Genomic DNA, 17775 nt, shown 5'->3' on the forward strand with positions numbered 1-17775 from the left:
CTCTCTGACCTCCCGTGTCACGTCATCAGCGCGTTTTGCTGAGTCAGAAGGACAGGCGTATTTATGCGTGATCACGCAGGTTAATTTTGGAAGACGATTTGCCGCTGGGAAAAGGCAGAAGTACGTTAATGAAATCTGAAGGTTCACCAAGATTGTGGAGAAGTTTGGGGGCTTAGACAAGATCAAGAAAATGTTAAAGTATTTCCCCGAATGAATAAAGGGCACAGAGGGACCCTGAATATCTCCAGCTCCCACTTCAAAATTGTAATTTGGCACAAAAGGGGTTTTTAGGATTAAGGCATAAAGATTTTGGTCCTATTTCTTTAGGAGTACATTCCTGAGAAAAATGGCCAGAGTACTGGCCAGTGGACCTGGGTTTTGGGACTTGGCAGCTGTCCTGAAGAGGCCCTAGGCAAGGGCGTCCCAGCTGAGCTGAGTAACGGGGATGGTCAGGGTGGCCGGGGAATCAGGACACCTGGGCGCTGGGGCTGTGGGCAGCAGGGAGGACCATCTCCCCATCTGCACTTCTGTGAAGTGCTACTTTTAAGCCATGAGATGAAGTTCCCCGTTACTAGAGGCTGAGTGATGGCCCCAACCCTCCCTCTGTGGCACTTCACACAGGAGCGGACACATCAGGCACCAGGAGGTGCAGGTAGATGTTTGCGCCTCCAGTCAACAAATGTTTATGGCACTTCTACTCCGTGCCAGACTAACAGCTGGAGAGCGATGCGCGGGCAAACTCAAACATCACCTGGGGTGGGGAAGAAGGAACGGGGAGTGAGGGAAGAGAACGCTCAGGGGCCCTGAAGAGGGAGTCGGTCCGGAAATCTCCAGAATGAAGGACCTGGCTGCAGAAATCTCTGCCCTCTCCCCAGGCCGCCCCTCCCCTGGCCCTCAGCCTCAGCCGCTGGGCAGCCCAGGAACCCAAGCAGGTGTGAAAGGAGCCCAGCAGGTGATGGAGGAACGACTCTGAGGGCCAAGTCCTCTCCGCAGAGAGCAGCTAGCGTGATGCAGGCTGCAGATGGACCACCCAGGGGATCTGGGAGCAGTCAGGAGGGAGAAGTCAGATGGCAGGGGCATGGAGGCCCTGCACTGTCTTCTGTGAGGAACATAACAGTGAGGCCAGACCCTGGGACAGAGGGGCTGGAGGCTGGAATCCCACGGGGGCCTCCTGACACACATGCTCACAGACACGCCAGCTACCACTGTGGGTAATTTAAAGTGTCCAGAAAAGAGATTCCAAAATGCAGAAGGCAGGGCAGGAACCACCTTCAAACTCTGATTTTCTTCTGACTCATCTGAACATGTGAAAGTGAGCTGCCAACAGGATAAGTGAATTTAAAAGCTACTCTTTTTTTACATGCACCCCAATGTTCACAGCAGCACTATTTACAATAGCCCAGACATGGAAGCAACCTAAATGTCCATCAACAGATGACTGGATGAAGAAGTTGTGGTATATATATACAGTGGAATACTACTCAGCCATAAAAAAGAATGAGATATGCCATTTGCAGCAACATAAATGGATTCGGAGATTGTCATACTAAGTGAAGTAAGTCAGAAAGAGAAAGAAAAATACCATATGATAACACTTATGAGTGGAATCTAAACAAAGAGACACAAATGAGCTTATTTACAAAACAGAAAGAGGCTCACATAGAAAAGAAACTTCTGGTTACCAGGATGTAAAAGGGGTGAGAAGGGATAAAGTAGGAGTTCAGGATTTGTAGACACTAACTGCTGTATATAAAATATATAAACAACAAGGTCCTACTGTACAGCACAGGGAACTACATTCAGTATCTTGTAGTAACCTATAATGAAAAAGAATATGAAAAGGAATATATGTATATATACAGATGGCTGAAACATGATGCTGTATACCAGAAACTGACACACTGTAAACTGATTATACTCAATTAAATAAAAGAACTTTCTTTATCCTAAAAAAAATTACTCTTTTTATCAACCACAAGCTCTCACTCCCTTCAACATCATGACCCTCCTGCCAAACTGAAGACGAGCCCCTGACACTGTGCCGGTCTCCAGGGGTCAGACACTGCTGTCACATGTGTTGTCACATGCGCTACCCCCGCATCAGTCTTCTATAACAGATGACGACAGTCTTGTTATATGAAATCTCTTGCCCAAGACCACACGGCTCATCTCAGCTGAGCCAGAATTGAAATGCAGGTTGGAGCTCTGTGGATGCACGTGGCCTCCGAACCGAGTGGGTCCTTACCTGCACACACCTGACTTGAACCTTCACTAAGGCTGCTCTGTCTTCCACAAACACGCCCTCATCCTTTCTGTCCATCAAAATCTTCCTACCCTCAAAGCCCAGTCTTCCATCCTGTCTCAGGTGTGAAGCTCTTTCCCGAGCTCTTAAGCCAGAGCCTTGCCGGGATTGCTACCTCTTCCAGATGCCCCCTGTGCCTCTTCCCTGCCCATCCCAGTTTTAAGGACCTCACAGACCAGGAGACCCTGCTCCTCTCTGAGCAGGCTCGTTTCTCACAACTTGTTCTATGCAATGCTTTCCTGTCCGATGTTGGAAGGGAGTTTCAGAATTTTGCTTTGAAATTCTCATTTTCCTCAGAAATCATTCATGACCTCTCAGCAACCACTGTGGATACTTGAGAATTCTTGAGACATAAAAGAGCTTATAAATTTCTTGTCAAACAGGATAAAACAGTGTGCTTATTTCACTTAACAGTTAAGATTGCATTTTTGGAGAGTTTTAAATGTTTATTCATTTCAACTTGCAGAGGCGTCTCCCCAGTTTTAGAGCCTAGGAGCACGTTTATTTGTTTGTTTTTTGGGTCTCAGAGAATTCTGTAGATCTTGGACCATCTGGCGGATGCTAAGCCCTGTGCCTGAAGTGCCTAATGGTGAGGAAGGCCCTGCTCACCCGCGGCCTGTGCTGCCGCTGACAGTTACACACAGGCCGCCTTTAAGCCCGGGCCCCGCCCCCACCAGTCACGACTTCAAGCTTATTGAAGACAGTGATTTTCATCTTGTTGATTGATAATTTCTTACAACAATTAGCACAGCTGCCATGCAATGAATGCTAGTGAACTCACTAAAAAGACAGTAAATAAATACAAAAACTACAACTTGAACTACATAGTCTTCAACTTCTTTCCTCCTCTAACACTTCTCAAAATGTTGGGATTCTCTTTCCAAAAAAGAAAAAAAAAGCTTAGTTTTCATTGCTTTGAAAGATGGTAAAGTAAACAATAGAAACAAAACAGAATAAAAATATAGTAGGATCTCCAGAAGAACTCAGCCTCTAGATTTGTGTTCGCTGAGCAGCTGGCTACAGAGGTTTCCTTCTAAGCATTTCTAGGAGAGCCGTGCCCATAAATTCCCAGACATTCCTTGTCTCCAGTACAGCAAAGGCTCCTTCTTACACTGCAAGTTGTCCCTGGGCCCAGGCAAATTTCCTTTGGTGAATTTTAACCAAATGCAATCTGATAACCTTTTCACATATGCAATTAGGCAAAAACTACTCACGAACCCAGCAGTTAGGTCTGAGGAGGAGGCTCTATGAGAAATGAGGAGGGGACCCAGCCCCTGACTCCCTGGACCAGCCAGAGTGTCACACCAGTAGGAAACAGTAATTCATTAAAAACAAAACAAACCCCGGGAAAACTCGAGGTGGATGGTAACAGTCAACACAAATAACACGCCTTCTTCAGCAAGCAAACCTTCAACGGCAAAAACTCACCTTTTAGTAGAACAACCGTGCCTGACAGCAAAAGGCCTGGCTTTTAAACACTCTTTGCTAAGACTGCTAACGCAGAACTTCTCCACTTTAAGAACATAACACTACTATTTCTGTTTTCCACATGTGGGTTGTTCTACCCATGTCCAGACCCCACAAAAACCCAAGTTTCGCCCGATGGGGTGGGGTCAGGCTCAGGGGCCCAGGGGCCCAGAAAGTCACATTTCACATTCCCCTGGGAGAGCACGAGTTCCATGTGGCACCTTGTGCACACAATGAAAACTGAGAAGATTATGAGGGATAAATTGGGAATCTGGGGTTTGCAGATACTAACTGCTGTATATAAAATAGATAAACAGTAAGTTCCTACTGTACAGCACAGGGAACTATCTTCAATACCTTGTAATAGCTTATAATGAAAAAGGATCTGAAAAGGACTATATATATATATATATACACATATACATATAACTGAATCACGATGATGTACATCAGAAATTAACACAACATTGTAAACTGACTATACTTCAAAGAGAGAGGAAGAGAGAGAGAAAGAAAGAAAGAAAAAGAAGGAAGGAAGGAAGGGAGAGAGAAACCGAGAAACCTAGAAGAGGACAAGGGACCGGGGAGAGGCGGGAAAAGGTCCGGGGGCGGGGCGGGGAGGGGGCGGGGAAGGGGGCGTGGTCCCTGGACCGTCCGCCCGGAGCCCCACCTCTTTCCGTTACTGTCCCGGAGCATCGCTCTGCCCATCACCCTGGACTTCGTTTCCAGCTCCTGCACCTCCTCCAGCAGCGTTTTCTTGCAGGTGTGCTTGGCCCTGTGTCATGAGGAAAAGACAGAAAGCACAAGACACGTGAACTGTGCACGGCTGGGCCGATGGGCTGCTTCCCTCCCGGGGCCACATCGGAGGCCCTGGGAGCCAGATGGAGGCTGGGGAACATCATGGAGCATTCGCCCCCGTGCACGGCCAGGGCTCCACCTCCGTAACCTGGGAGGCACCCACGTCCTGCAGAACAGACTCAGCCGCCGCCCAAAGCGTTCCTCGGACCGCAGAGGCCCTGGTGTCCAGACCTAAGGCCGGAGCTCGTGCAGCATCATAGGTCTGCCTCTAACGCCTTCCCTGCAGGACCTAAACCCCAGAAGATGCTTTACTCCTCACCATAGTGGACGTAGGTGGGTCCCTCGGGCCTTGCCCCACTGTGATCAGGGGTTTGGGGGTGGGGGGAGCCTCTATTTCCTTTTAGTGAAAAGAGTGGCAGGGGTGGGGGGAGCCTCTATTTCCTTTTAGTGAAAAGAGTGGCAGCCGTAGCCGGGATGGGATTTATGATGTCAGAGTTCACACTCCTCGTGACAAGCCCTTGATCTGAAATCCGGCTCAACACGAGTGTCTGGGCACAGATCTCCATTTCTCCTGCAGACATCAACTGTGGCCCCAGGCCACTCGGATTGACCTCAGACACGAGGGCTGGTGAGGGTCCAGAGAGTCCGGGAGGTTGAGCTTCTCCGGCTGTTTGACGACTGTCCTCACTCCGTTCCCCCCTCTCCCACCCACAGAGCCAGCAGGGCTCGTCAGCCTCCACGACAGCCCCCACTGTTATCTTCTGGGCGTGGGGAAATGGGAGACACCAAGCAGGAGACTTGAAGTAGGAAGGCTGGGCCACCGGGTGCAGATCACTGGAAGTCTATACCTTAGACAAATATAAATAAATAAATAAATAAATAAATAAATAAATAAATAAATAAACAGAGAGAATCTGACCTGCTATACTGAAGCTGCCAGTTTTCACCAAACCCCTTCCGAGGGAAGTGACTTGAGCATCTTGATGCTACTAGGCACTGCAGGTGCTCCCGCAGAGGAAACTGCACCTACGAGCTACTCGGCAATTCTACTTGCCTGGGGCTGGTTCCCAGGAGCTGGCCTGGGGACTTACCCACTATCAGAGAATGCGGAATTGCAACCTGGGGGTGATTCGGCCAGTCCTGCTGTGTGGAGCATTGGAGTAGAAGTGATGCTAGCAATTTAAAACTGTCTTCTCAAGAACCTTTACCTAATAAAGCCTTACTTAGAGAAATGAGTCTAACATCTCCCCTGTCAAAGCCTATATGAGAATTGACGAAAACCTAATACTTACAGGTTTAAAAAGCCAGTCTCTAAGCATGAGCCACTGGCGTGTAAATTGGATCTCACCATCAGCTGGGGTTTGGCTTGTTCTGAGTCACAGCTTGGACGGAGTAAGAACCCGTTATCTGTGGACGGCTGGCCCCCAGGGGCCCGGGACTGCCCACCTAACCCCACGTCGAGAGGCTCGGTGACCACAGTGGGGGCAGAGTTGGGGTGCTTAGCCTCTGTAAGAGTGTGAAAGCCCACCGGTGGCCTTTAGATGGGGGGGGGGCATCTCCAGGTTATCAGGGGCTTTTGAAATATATATGTCAAAAGCTTAGAATCTTGAATTTTACATCTTTTTTGTTTCTGAAACTTTTTTTCCTGGACTCTTCTTTTCTTTTGGAAGGATAGCAAGTCAGAAGGACATGGTAAATTCTAGACGTAGATGAAAAGGTAAACACAATATGCTTTCAAAGAAATTAGTCTGGTTAGAAAGCTTTTTTTTTTTAATCAAGGCCCAGTTGTATACAGAAATTTCTTATTACCTTTTATTTCCATTTAACTGCCTATCTGGGGTTACATAAGTAAATGAAGTCATTGTTGACTTGCTGAGTGTATTGTGTGCTAACTGGTGAAGCACAAGAGATACAGTCAGATAAAAGGAGACGGGTTCCTGTGTCCCGTGGCCTTGAGCTTTATATTATTTTTATAAAGCAATATAAGTGAACTTCTCCTCGATGAGAAAAGTGCATGGCAGCTAACCTAAGGATGCTGTCCCAGGGAAATGCTTTGGAAGCATGTGAGTGAAAGGATATTAAAATAGTTCCAGGCAATTTAAATTGCATGCTTCTAATAAAAATAGTCATCAACCAGGTATCACATATAATCAATCAATTATTTTAATAAAGGTGCATTAGTTTGGTCCCTCTTGAAAACTCTGGTTAACGGGATAACAGAGTAGGTATTTTATGGTGTCGAAATCTGCCTTAAGACAGTCTGATAATGCCTCCTCGCCCAGAAAGATGACAGACTTCATGAAAAAATGATCGCATGATCACATGCTGTTCTTTTTTTTTTTCTTTTCCTTACACTTAACAGTACAGGTCCTAAAATGGGAGAGAGACTGGGCAGAGAAAGAGGGAAAATGCAGGCAGACGAAGCAACTCACTTTCTCCAATGCACACAGAAATAAAGGTGAAAAGGTGGGCCTGCCCTGCGCTGGAATTTAAGAGCTCTTTCAAAACAGAGTTAGCTACCAAAATTCAAAACTAAACAAAAGTCCTTAAGATCGGCCCAAGTCCAGTTGAAAGAACCCTAGCAAACGCCTCATGCGGGTTCGCCACAGGGCGAGCGCTAGCTCCTCCCTGACTCTCCGTCACTCAACTTACACTCAACTTCTCAGAAGGCCCTGGTGATCCTAGCACGTCACCTGCCAATCAACATTCCACAGTTTGAACCAAATGATGGGTCATTTTCTGGACAACTGGGATTCATCTTTTGGTTCCAGGTGCAGGAAGGAAAAACAGAACACATTTTATAAAGATCAGACAGAGAAATGACAGTTCAGTGTCGTGGCCTCATCAGAGGCAAGCAGCTCACAAGATGCTTCCTCTTCGCGGGAGAGGCCTCTTAGTCTCCCTGACTCAACAAACAAGTGTTTCAGGCTGGGAGTATAACATGAGGTAAAACAGAGGCCCTGTGATCAGAGGGAAAATGCCAAAGAAACTCGCCAGATTCCTGTTTTTGAGGAGGGGGTAACTGTAGTTTAGACACTGACTGAATATGACAAATTGAGCATCTACTTTGGGCAAATACTCCAGGCAAGAGGCAATCAGTATCTGCCATCCTCCCTGGGCCCCCAAATATAAGGAGACAAAACCAAATTTCAGGAGGTGCCTCTGGGGTTCAGTGGGGGCCTCTCTGGCTTTCCCAAAGGTGGGTGCTGTCCGCTTTTGGGAAAGGCCGCGATCGGGCCCTGGCAGGGCAGCAGGTGGAACCACACGTGGTCTGCCTCTGCTCCCCGCCCGCCAGCCCCTGAGCCGACCTGGCTGGCCAGCTCCTTGGAAAGGGGGTGACTTGTGCGCTTTCTAGTGGAGCTGGAAGCAGTGTCATTGATTTATCCTTGTTAAAATGTAAATCATGCTAATTTTACAGTGCCGGGAAAAACCAAAACCAAATCCTGTTTGAAGGAAGAGATAATCTGCTTCCTGGTGACTGAGCACTTTTTTTTGGAAGGTACCAGGAAGGAGCCCGACAACAGACGGGCGGGCAGAGCCGCTGCAACCTGCAAACACTCTGAAGCGGCAGAAAGATCCCTCTGCCGAAGCCTCACTCAGCAAACTCACTGTCTCAATTAAAAAAAAAGTTTTCATGACATTAATATAAAGGGTTTGAATTAAAATAGGCTGATATTAATTTATAATCAAATTACTACACTCAGTCACTGTAAACTGAAAAGTGATCTGATGTAACAAAGACCGCGTTATATTTACCTAAAACTAACATGATTATCTTGCAAAACTGAAGGGACTTGACAAGGTGACACACTGCGCCACGACCGGGCTGTGTTCCGAGAGGAAATAACGGAACTAACGTTTTCTCTCAGTTCATTTACTAGATGAAGAAAACATCTCCTGGGTGTAATAATTGCACTTCCAAGGATTCTGATTCTGCTGTTTACAAAACACAGTTTTAGCAAGGAAAAGGCAAGGAGTGGTAAACCAAGGCACTTAAGAAACTAGAATGATTTCATTTTCACTAACAGTTGCAAAACTTAGTGAAGAGAAGAGAAGAAGAACACCCAAAATGGGAGCTATAAAATTCTCTCTTCACTTCCTCTCTCTGACTTAGGTATCGTCGGCTGTCAAGATCATGCCAAAATGAAGACTTTTTCAAAAGACATCCTTAACTGTCAGGCAAGAACAGTTCTCATCGAGGGTGGGAGGAAGGGAGAGAGAAAAATGAAATCTGATGTCTTTTCCTGGGAGGTTTGGATTAAAGTCTGAATTCTCTACCTCAGGGCCCCCAAGTAATTATGCTTTGCCCAAAGTGAAGCCCATCCAAGAGTCTCAATTTTCAGGGAAGTTGGCAACTGCAGGAGGAATGAGGCCCACCCCAAACAAAAATCAGTATTATCTCATGCGGCGTATTCCGTCATCTTCACAGGTGGAAGAAAATTTACATTATCTTGGAACTTAGCAGCTTTTTTTTTTTTTTACATTGTGCATAAGATATTTAGGAAACAGTATATCTTAAAACATACAAACAAAAACTGAGCATGAATTATTTCCTATTGATATATAGTTTAGTCTCTGTGGTTAGTTTTCTCACAGATTTGTGAATGGGCACTTTAGAATTGTATTTGAAGGCTTCCTACTGAGAATTATTTGAAAAAGTGAAGAACACTTCATCCCAAGCATTTGGTGGTGGGAAGTGACTTACACAGACACACAACTTCCGTTGAAGTCTGGGGTTTAAGGCCGGGCTGTATTTGTGATCACTCAGCATTGATTTTTAGCTATCAGGAGAAATGAATTTTGAGCTATGCTTCTTAAATCTCATGGAACGGTTGTGAACTTAGAAATTCTCTTACAATCATGCGCCAGGAATATCCCTCCTGACCTTCACAGAGCCTGGCTGCTTTTTCTCTACATTCTTACAGCAAGGTGAAGCATAGGTTAAAAGGAAAACAAACAAACAAACAAACAAAAGCCCCACATCCTGTATATCTGCTGCTGGCAGGTGGCAGGAGACCTGTTTCTCTGAAATCCCGCAGCATCTCATTCGTCTGGCAGGGCTAGGGGAAGACAACTGAAGGGCAGGCGACAAGACCTGGGTACCACTCCATCTTTCACTTACGCTCTCCATGCCACGTCCTCGATCAGGCATGCAGTAGGAACCAGAAATAATCCCAGCCAGAAGTGCGCAGAGCTCAGGACCATGGTCGCCTGCAAGAAACAGAAGTGACACACACGTGAATACCCTTTCCTCCAAAATCAGAGATGCAATTTAATCAGCGTAAAACATCCCATCACACAAAAGCAACAGAATGTATCAAGTTCAACGGAAGTTAAAATAGGCACCTAGGACCAATGTCAGGGGACCTGGCGGGGTGAGCTCCTGGCCGTGGTGTCCACCCACTCGTCTCTATTCTTTTGTTTTGAGGAGCGCTGTCCCCCTCTTTTATGAAGTGCTTCAGGCCCTCTCCTGGCCAGAAGCTGTCCTGATCCCGCCTCTGGAGAAATGTCGGAGCCACCAGACTCCAGCGTAATCATTCACCCACCCACGTATCCATCTGTTCCTGGTCCTCTCCTGCTGGTTCATCCACAGAACCCGCCTCTTGGCAGAGCGGTTCTCAACACCCCAAAAAGGAAGGTGATCAGGTCACGGTCCTTGCCTTCAAGGGACTTAAAGTCAGGTGGCGTATCCTCCATCGCACATGGGGTGTACGTGTCACGATCACATTCCCTGGGGGCAGGAGGAAGGCTAGAAGGCTGGGGAAGACTTCTTGGGGATGGAGAGTGGGAGGCGCCTGGAAGAGAAGTCTCAACAGCCAGAGGGGCCGGGGGAGAGCGATTCCAAGTGGGAGGATGGTGACAGGGAGGCAAGCGAGGAGCTCGGCCTTTGATGAGACTTTCCGGCTCTGGGGATGCAAAATGGTGTGGGAGGAGTTGGGGAGAGGGCTTAAGGAAGAGTTACAGGGCTAGATGTCAGTTAGGTGAAGAGCTGAAGAGGGGGCTCAGGGACAAAGGCGGGGAGGCGGGGAGAGGCGTTTGCCCTACAGAACGGGGCAGGGGAGGCAGAGGCCTTCTGTCTTGTTTCCAATGAGTGAGGCTTGGGGTGGAGCTGGCTGGCAGCGGCCCCCTGGCCTGGAGGGTGGGCTACCTGGAAAGGGACTGAAGTTAACATGCGACAGAATTCTTTTTATTTTAATTGAAGTACAGTTAATTTACAATATTCTGTTAGTTTCTGGGGTACAGCAAAGTGATTCAGTTATACACATATATACGTATTCTTTTTCCATTATGGTTTATTACAGGATATTGAGTATAGCTCCCCATGCTATACAGCAGAACCTTGTTGTTTATCTATTTTATATGTAGTAGTTTGTATCTACAAATCCCAAACTCCCAATTTATCCCTCTTCATTCCTTCTCCCCTGGTAACCGTGAGTTTTTCATCTATGTCTGTGAGTCTATTTTCTATTTCTGTTTTGTAAATGAGTTCATTTGTGCCCTTTGCTTAGATTCCACATATGAGTGATAATCATATATTTGTCTGTCTCCATCTGGCTTACTTCACTTAGTATGATGGTCTCCAGGTCCATCCATGCAGCTGTAAATGGCTTTATCTCATTATTTTTTGTGGCTGAGTAGTATTCCATTGTGCATACATATACCACAGCTTCTTTACCCAGGCGTCTTACGTGTGACAGTTCTCTTCCTGGTCACCAGTTTCCCTTTCCTGAGTTTCACCATTGGACTCCCCCGCGATCGCTGTGTTCTGCTCGTTACAAGGAAGTGGAGCTCCCGGCGGGAGGGAGGGACCGAGAGGCAGAGGCACGATTAACCTTAGGACCCGCTCGGGTCCTGGTGGGGCTAAGAGTCAGGGGCCTAGTATCTCTCTTCACGCTGGGGGGGGGTCCCCGGTCCTCACCGGGCACCCAGGCTTAACTCACTTCCCCATTCCCACCTTCTGCTCTGGTGCGCAGGTCCATCAACTCACACCTCCGTCCGCACAGTTGCTCCATCTGCGCAGGCGCAGCAAAGCCCCGCCAGCCGTGCGGGTCCTGCCCCTGAACTCCGGCACGGAGCCGTTTGTGGTGTGGGCACTTCATGGCCATGGAACTGAGAAGCAGCGAGATTCGGGGTAGAGTTGTACTCCAACCCTGGCACCGGAGGACTTGCCTTCCTTGTCTAAAACTGAGAGGACCAGCTTTCTGGAAGAATAGTTTAAAACCTTAAACATATATGAGTGCATTTTGCTCCATCAGTGACGTGTCTCAGAATTTATCCTAAGGAAATCAGTAGGAACACGGGAAAAGATGCAAGTTCAAGAGTATTCATGTGGAAGAAAGTAAGGAATACGTGTCCAAGCAGAGGCCTCACTATGTTGTGGCTCCTACGTCCAGGGGACAGCAGTGAAAGGGACAGAGAATTAGGCTGTTGACACAGAGAGCTGTGAAGTGACCTAATGAAAGTGTGGTTTCTGAGATGGCATGTGAAGGGGACCTGCCTTGGCAGGGGGGCGGGGGCGGGGGCTGGGAAAGGAAGAAGGATTGGCCCAAGTCTCAGAATTCAACCCAAGATGCCCACCCCAAAGTGACTGCGCCCTGAAGTGTCAGGCATGACACATGTCAGTATACATCGATACATATGATTGTTTTTGTGAGTTCTGTTTTGGGGTTTCCTCACCTTAAATGAAGCACATTCCAGGGCCTCAAACACAGTGCAGTAGTTCAGGCCTGGATCCACCAAGACCGTTGAAACCACCGACCTCCATACCCACGTGTGCTCACATGTCAGCAAAAACACACGGAACGGCGTAGCAGAGGGTGTGCACTGCTGAGTTTTACTTCCATGTCTCTTTGACTATCTCTAGTTCCTGGTTTTCATACAGAAAACACACTACTTACACAGAAGAAAAACTGAACTCACAATCCTCCCTCTCTCACGGGTCCAAGCAAACCCAGGAATGAGCTGGAGTGAGCCATCTGCTTTCTGCAAGTCCTGCCTCCTCTCCACGCCGCTGGCCTCATTGGCTGACCCAGCTGGACCGTTTAAGGGGATGCTCGACCCATGGAAGGTGGGTTTGTTTAAGCTGCACTTAAGGGAACACATCCCGCATCATCTGCTAGGTGTACTTGTCAAAGGACACAGCCTTCTAAAAACAGCGTTCTACACCAGTCACGGACTATTTAATATAGCTTACGAAATTCACAACTTTCCCTGCTGCAGGAAATGAGGAAAATGGCCTTTAAATGGCCCCGCTGGAGACAGGAAGCCCCCTCCCCCAGTGACAAAGGTTATATGGGGACTTGGAAGGATTGTTTTTTCATTGGTTTTTAAAACTTGGACCTGCGAAGACGTCGTGGGCATAACTAATTACAAAGGTGTGTCTCCAGAAAGGTTTCTAGTGTCCCCGATTTTCACAGATTGCCTGGGGTCCGGGCTAAGGCACTCTGCTAAAGCCGCAGCCTGTGGTACTGACGTTCAGTTAGATGGCACTAGTTCTGCTAGCATGACAAGAAGTATTTATTGAGCTGGGCTCGGTGACAAGTGGCTATCAGTTACTCCCCCCACCACATATACTATTGAGTGAGGATTTAAAAGCACCCTTTTGATGTGCTAACAGCCCCCTAGGGAAGAAGGCACCCTCCATGCCTTTAGCCAGTGATGCTATTAACCACTTAGGTGCCAAATGCATAGGCACCCACTGCAGTGAATCAGAGGAAAGTTGAGGTAGGGGCGGGAAGTTCCTTGATAAACAAGGACACAGCTGAGGGCTGGAGAGGATGGGGGCCTGTCCGGTTGTCACGCTGCACAGCACAGCCTCTGGTCAGACCAGGAGTGTCCACCAGGGGCACCGCGAAACGTGTCACCAGGGATGAGAGCCTTCAGCAGCTTCTGCGCTCTACGCACCACCCACACGTCCACGGTGCCAGGGACCAGCCACACATGGATGTGGTGGCAGATGAGAGGTTCTAGAAAGGAGGCTGGAGGAACCGGAGCTGGGCAAGGTCAGTCTGTGTTCCCCGCTGTGGGACAAATTTGAGACAGGCACCATGTGCCAGGACTTCCCTTGAAGCCTAAATGAGTTCACTGCCCTCTGCGTGCCTCCTCTGTTTCCTCTACTTTTGAGCCAGGACAGCAGAGCATCTGCCCCCTGGGCCGCTGTGCCCAGCGTCCAGTCAGCTGGGCTCATGTACAGTCCATCTCAATAGACCCCAAGGAGCCCTGGGCAAGACCTCCAAAAATGAGCGAAGCTTCTTCCTTAACATCTCCCTGGCTCCCCCCAACCCCCAAGCCTCTTCACAGTGCCCTGTGCTGATCTGGAAACAGCTCTGACTGTTAAATGACTTAGAAGCAGCAAATGAGCTCAGGGGCTGGCGCAGGGCACTGGCGGCTGGGCCCCGGCCAGCTGGCTGCCGTCCATCCCTCACTGCCTTCCCGGAGCACAGCGGTCCGGGACCCCTCGATGAGACATTTTCTCCAGTGTTTTCTTTAACTCTTGACAACTGCAACTGAAATTTAGCAGCAGCTCCCAGCTCCCCGGGGGGAGCCCTGCTGCATACCTCTCTCGCTCCCTCTCTCTCTCACTGTTACTTTTTATGGCTCCTCCAACCAAAAGTCCAGATTGGTTTTCTTTCTTTTTTTTAACAGAGAAAATATTCTGGGGAAGAAAAGACTTGACTTAATAAAGAGTTTAGGATAACCGAATGACTGTTGCAAACCATCCATCCCCAAGGGCCACACTGAGAAATTAAAACCGTGCTTTCTACTTTTAAAGCTGATTTCTTTCTTCGTGAAACAAAAAAACCTTCACAGCCGCAGTCGGCCTGCCTTCCCTCCTCCGGAGGTTCTGGAGCGCTCGTTCTGGGCCAGCCTTGCGGTTCGGTGAGAGAGACCCAGGGATGGAGGAGGCGGCGTCCGCCCGCACACTCATAGCTACCTTTTCATCTCCCGGTGCTCACCGCGGGCAGCACCGAAGGATCCAGGCAGCAGCTCCAAATCCCCCACGAGGGCTTCCGACATGCTAGGCATGCGAGTGAGTAGCCTAAGCCCCGCCCCCTCCCCGGTACCGCCCCTCCCCTCCCCGGTATTGCCCACTCTCACTGACCACGCCGCGGGCGCGGGCGCAGGTAGCAGGCAGGCCTTGGATTCAGCTGCCCCTTCCCTGGGGCCTCTCCTCCCGGACATGGGCACACCCTTGCCGTCTAAGCTCCACCAAAACCCCTGCCAGAGAGGAGAGGTACGATTGCTCCCATCTTACAGATGAGGCAACTAAGGCTCCGTAGGTCAGGGGTCAGTTAAAGGTCACCTAGTAAGGGGCCGAGTCACAACCTGAACCGAGACCTCTCAGCCGCCAAAGCCGGGGCCTGTCCCGCGGTCTGAGCTCCACATTCTTAACAGACAATGGCTTTACTGTCTGCTCACAATTTTCTAGTGTTTTCTTTATTATGATTTGCTAGCATTTCAGTAACTTCTATTTTAATAAGTTGCAGGCCTTCCGATGTATACAATCCATCTTCCATTTTTAGCCCAGAAATCCTAGTCGGACTTTACCGAATACAAGTTAATTCTGTTGCACCATTTCTGACTTTTTTTCTTTTCTGCTTAGAAAGTAACATTTTTAAATGATGAACTTAATAACTGGGCCCCTTCCCGGGCCTGTTGTCCCACACCACCACGCAGGACGCTAGGCCGGTGAGCAGGCGTGCGCCGCATCAGGCACGCCCAGGCAGCCACGTCCTGGGGCTCAGCCTGCCAACTGCACAGCTTAGAACCCCACAGACTGGGCGTCTGAGTGGGTCTCACGGGTCCCCACTCCTCCTTGGAAAGGACACGTCTTACTAAGATTGGTACCTATGGAGTGAAAATAACACCTTAGTCTTCAAAGCATCCCAGCTGGCCTCGACAGGCCAGGAAATAAGCACTTTTTTAAAAGGGAAGTGATTTGACTGAGGAGAGGAGGCCTCCACTGGACGGCCCAACAGTCCTCCAGAGATGCCAGCAGGGAGACGCTTAGCCTTAGCCACACGGGAGGCCTTATGAGTCCGAGACTCTCCAGAGGGACAAAGCCTCCCATGCAGGGACCATAGACCATCTGAGACGCTCTCTAGATTCAAACCCACTTACTTGGAAGCAGATGCTCATGGTCCTCTAAGTGAGGCTAGCTGAGCATCCCTGGCCTCACTGCTCAGACACCAGAGACCCTGGGCCTGGGCGTGAAGGGTCCCACGTGACAATACTAGAAATCTAGCAGCTTTCACGGGGAGGCGGGCTCACCCGCCCAGCGCTGCTTGTCTAGATGCAAAACATCCAGTTACAACCCGATCCACACCCACAGCACTGACACGTGTCACCACCAGGTGGGTCAGAAACCTCCGGGTGAAAAGCAAAAACCCTGACACTTGCAGAAGAAAACGTGGGACAGTACCTGTCTGACTTGGATTAGTTTTTAGACAATCTGATACGAAACAGCAGAAACCATGGAGGAAAAGAGAAGCATTTGCATTAAAATGGAGAACTTCTGCACTGAAGGGCACCATAAACGAAGTTTAAGAAAAAGCCACAGACTGAGGAATTTCTGATGCACATTTCAAGCCCGGTCGTGTGCTTGGGGGAGACTTGCACATGTCCACAAACAGAAACGGACAGAAATGTTCCCTGTAGCCTTTTCGGTGATCGACACTCCTGCCCCCCAATATCGAAAACTTAAATGCTTATCAATAGGAGAATAAATACATCCTGGCATATTCATATAACTGAAAACAGCATTAAAATGAGTAAGCCATACTTCTATCACGATGGATAAAGTTCAAAAACCAGTTTAGAAAAAAACAAAATAACCCAGTGTTGTGTTGTGGGAGGGGGTATATATCGATACAGTTGATGTTAAAGTTTCAAAACCCTGCAAAAATCAACACTGCACACTGCACACACTGTGCATGTTTCCCGCAGGTTTATACATACCTAATAGGTGCATGGAAACAGTCACCATGAATGCGATGAGGGTGCTTCCCTCTCAAGGGGGATGATACTGGGAGGGTAACCAGGGGCACTGGACAGCATGGTTAACATTCTATGTCTTTTCTAAAAGCTATGAAGCAGGTAGCATGTCAGTATTTGACTAGGCTGTGGGTTTAACTCCAAATCCTTTGTCTCTCCCTGTGAAAGTCTGTCACCGTGTTGAAAAATTCCATTGTTAGGCCCCGTGAACGGCCAGTCTGTGTGAGGCAGGACACAGGGCTGGATTTCAGGGGTGGGTCCACAGCTATGAGACCCCGAAGGTTCAGGTCAGTGTGTGACGTGCACTAGGACCGCGTGGGGGACAGGAAGGGCAGCCCCTGTCCTCTGCTGCCTTTGGTCAGCCCAGGGGGAGGGGGAGGGAATTCCAAGGCAAAGTGGAGGGACACACATTCTGCAGGAGGGGCCCGTGCTGGGGGCTCACTGAGAGCCCGTCCCACTGTGGACGATGAGAAGCCCTCCAGCCAGGAGCGCAGAGGCGAGGACCGTCATGGACGCTGTGTGCATAGATCCTGCCAGAGAAAACTGTCCTCGGGTTTAGGGGCTGTATGGGGAGGCCAGCCTGAAAAGAGGGGGAAGCGTGTTGGGCTGAGGGCTATAGATTTCACTCAGGAGACAGCAGAACGCCACAGAAGGCACTGGAAGCAGGGAGCAGTCGTCAAGGTGCCAGCTCACAGGAGCTTTTGAAATGAGACCAAAAGGGGGTCTCAGCAATCGCCAGGGGGACATGGGTGAGCCTGGACTGGTCAGAGGGTGATAGGGGAGGGTAGGCTCAGAGCCCCGGGCAATGAGGGAGGAGGTGGGACCACAGGGTCTGAATGAGGCCAACTTTCAGAAAGCGCTGGTCCTGAAGAGAGCCTGGCGTTCACAGGAACACCCGTCATGTGCAGGCTGATGAGGACGGTCCTGACCATGAGAAAAGAGCCACATTTTCCTGGGCCTGCTGCATGCCGGGCGCTGTGCTCAGCCCTCTCCCTGAATTAGCCCGTTCCCTCCTCCCGGCGGCCCTGTGAGGCGGGTGCCATGGTGATTCCCAGGGTACCGATGACATCACTCAGGTAAGAAAGGTCTAGGCTGTGACCTATAACAGGGAAGAAGCTTTGTGTTCTATCATAAGTTAGTCACAGAGATGTTGCCCCTAAGCTTAAATGACACATGGTGGTCCACCTCTGGGAAGCTGCCTCCCAGGCCACCTG

General features: G+C 49.1%; 1 protein-coding gene across 2 annotated transcripts in view; it reads right to left on the bottom strand.

The window, feature by feature from the left end:
• ATP8A2 (ATPase phospholipid transporting 8A2) overlaps positions 1-17775 on the bottom strand; it is a 417266-nt gene that overhangs the window by 34922 nt on the left and 364569 nt on the right. For both annotated transcript variants that reach the window (XM_031465780.2, XM_064493258.1), the window contains exons 34-35: positions 9690-9778; positions 4440-4544 (exon numbers count right to left, since the gene is read on the bottom strand). In XM_031465780.2, the coding sequence (XP_031321640.2) occupies positions 4440-4544; positions 9690-9778 (194 nt within the window). The remainder of the gene's footprint in view (positions 1-4439; positions 4545-9689; positions 9779-17775) is intronic.

This window comes from Camelus dromedarius, chromosome 13, assembly GCF_036321535.1.
Source record: "Camelus dromedarius isolate mCamDro1 chromosome 13, mCamDro1.pat, whole genome shotgun sequence".
NCBI lineage: Eukaryota > Metazoa > Chordata > Mammalia > Artiodactyla > Camelidae > Camelus > Camelus dromedarius.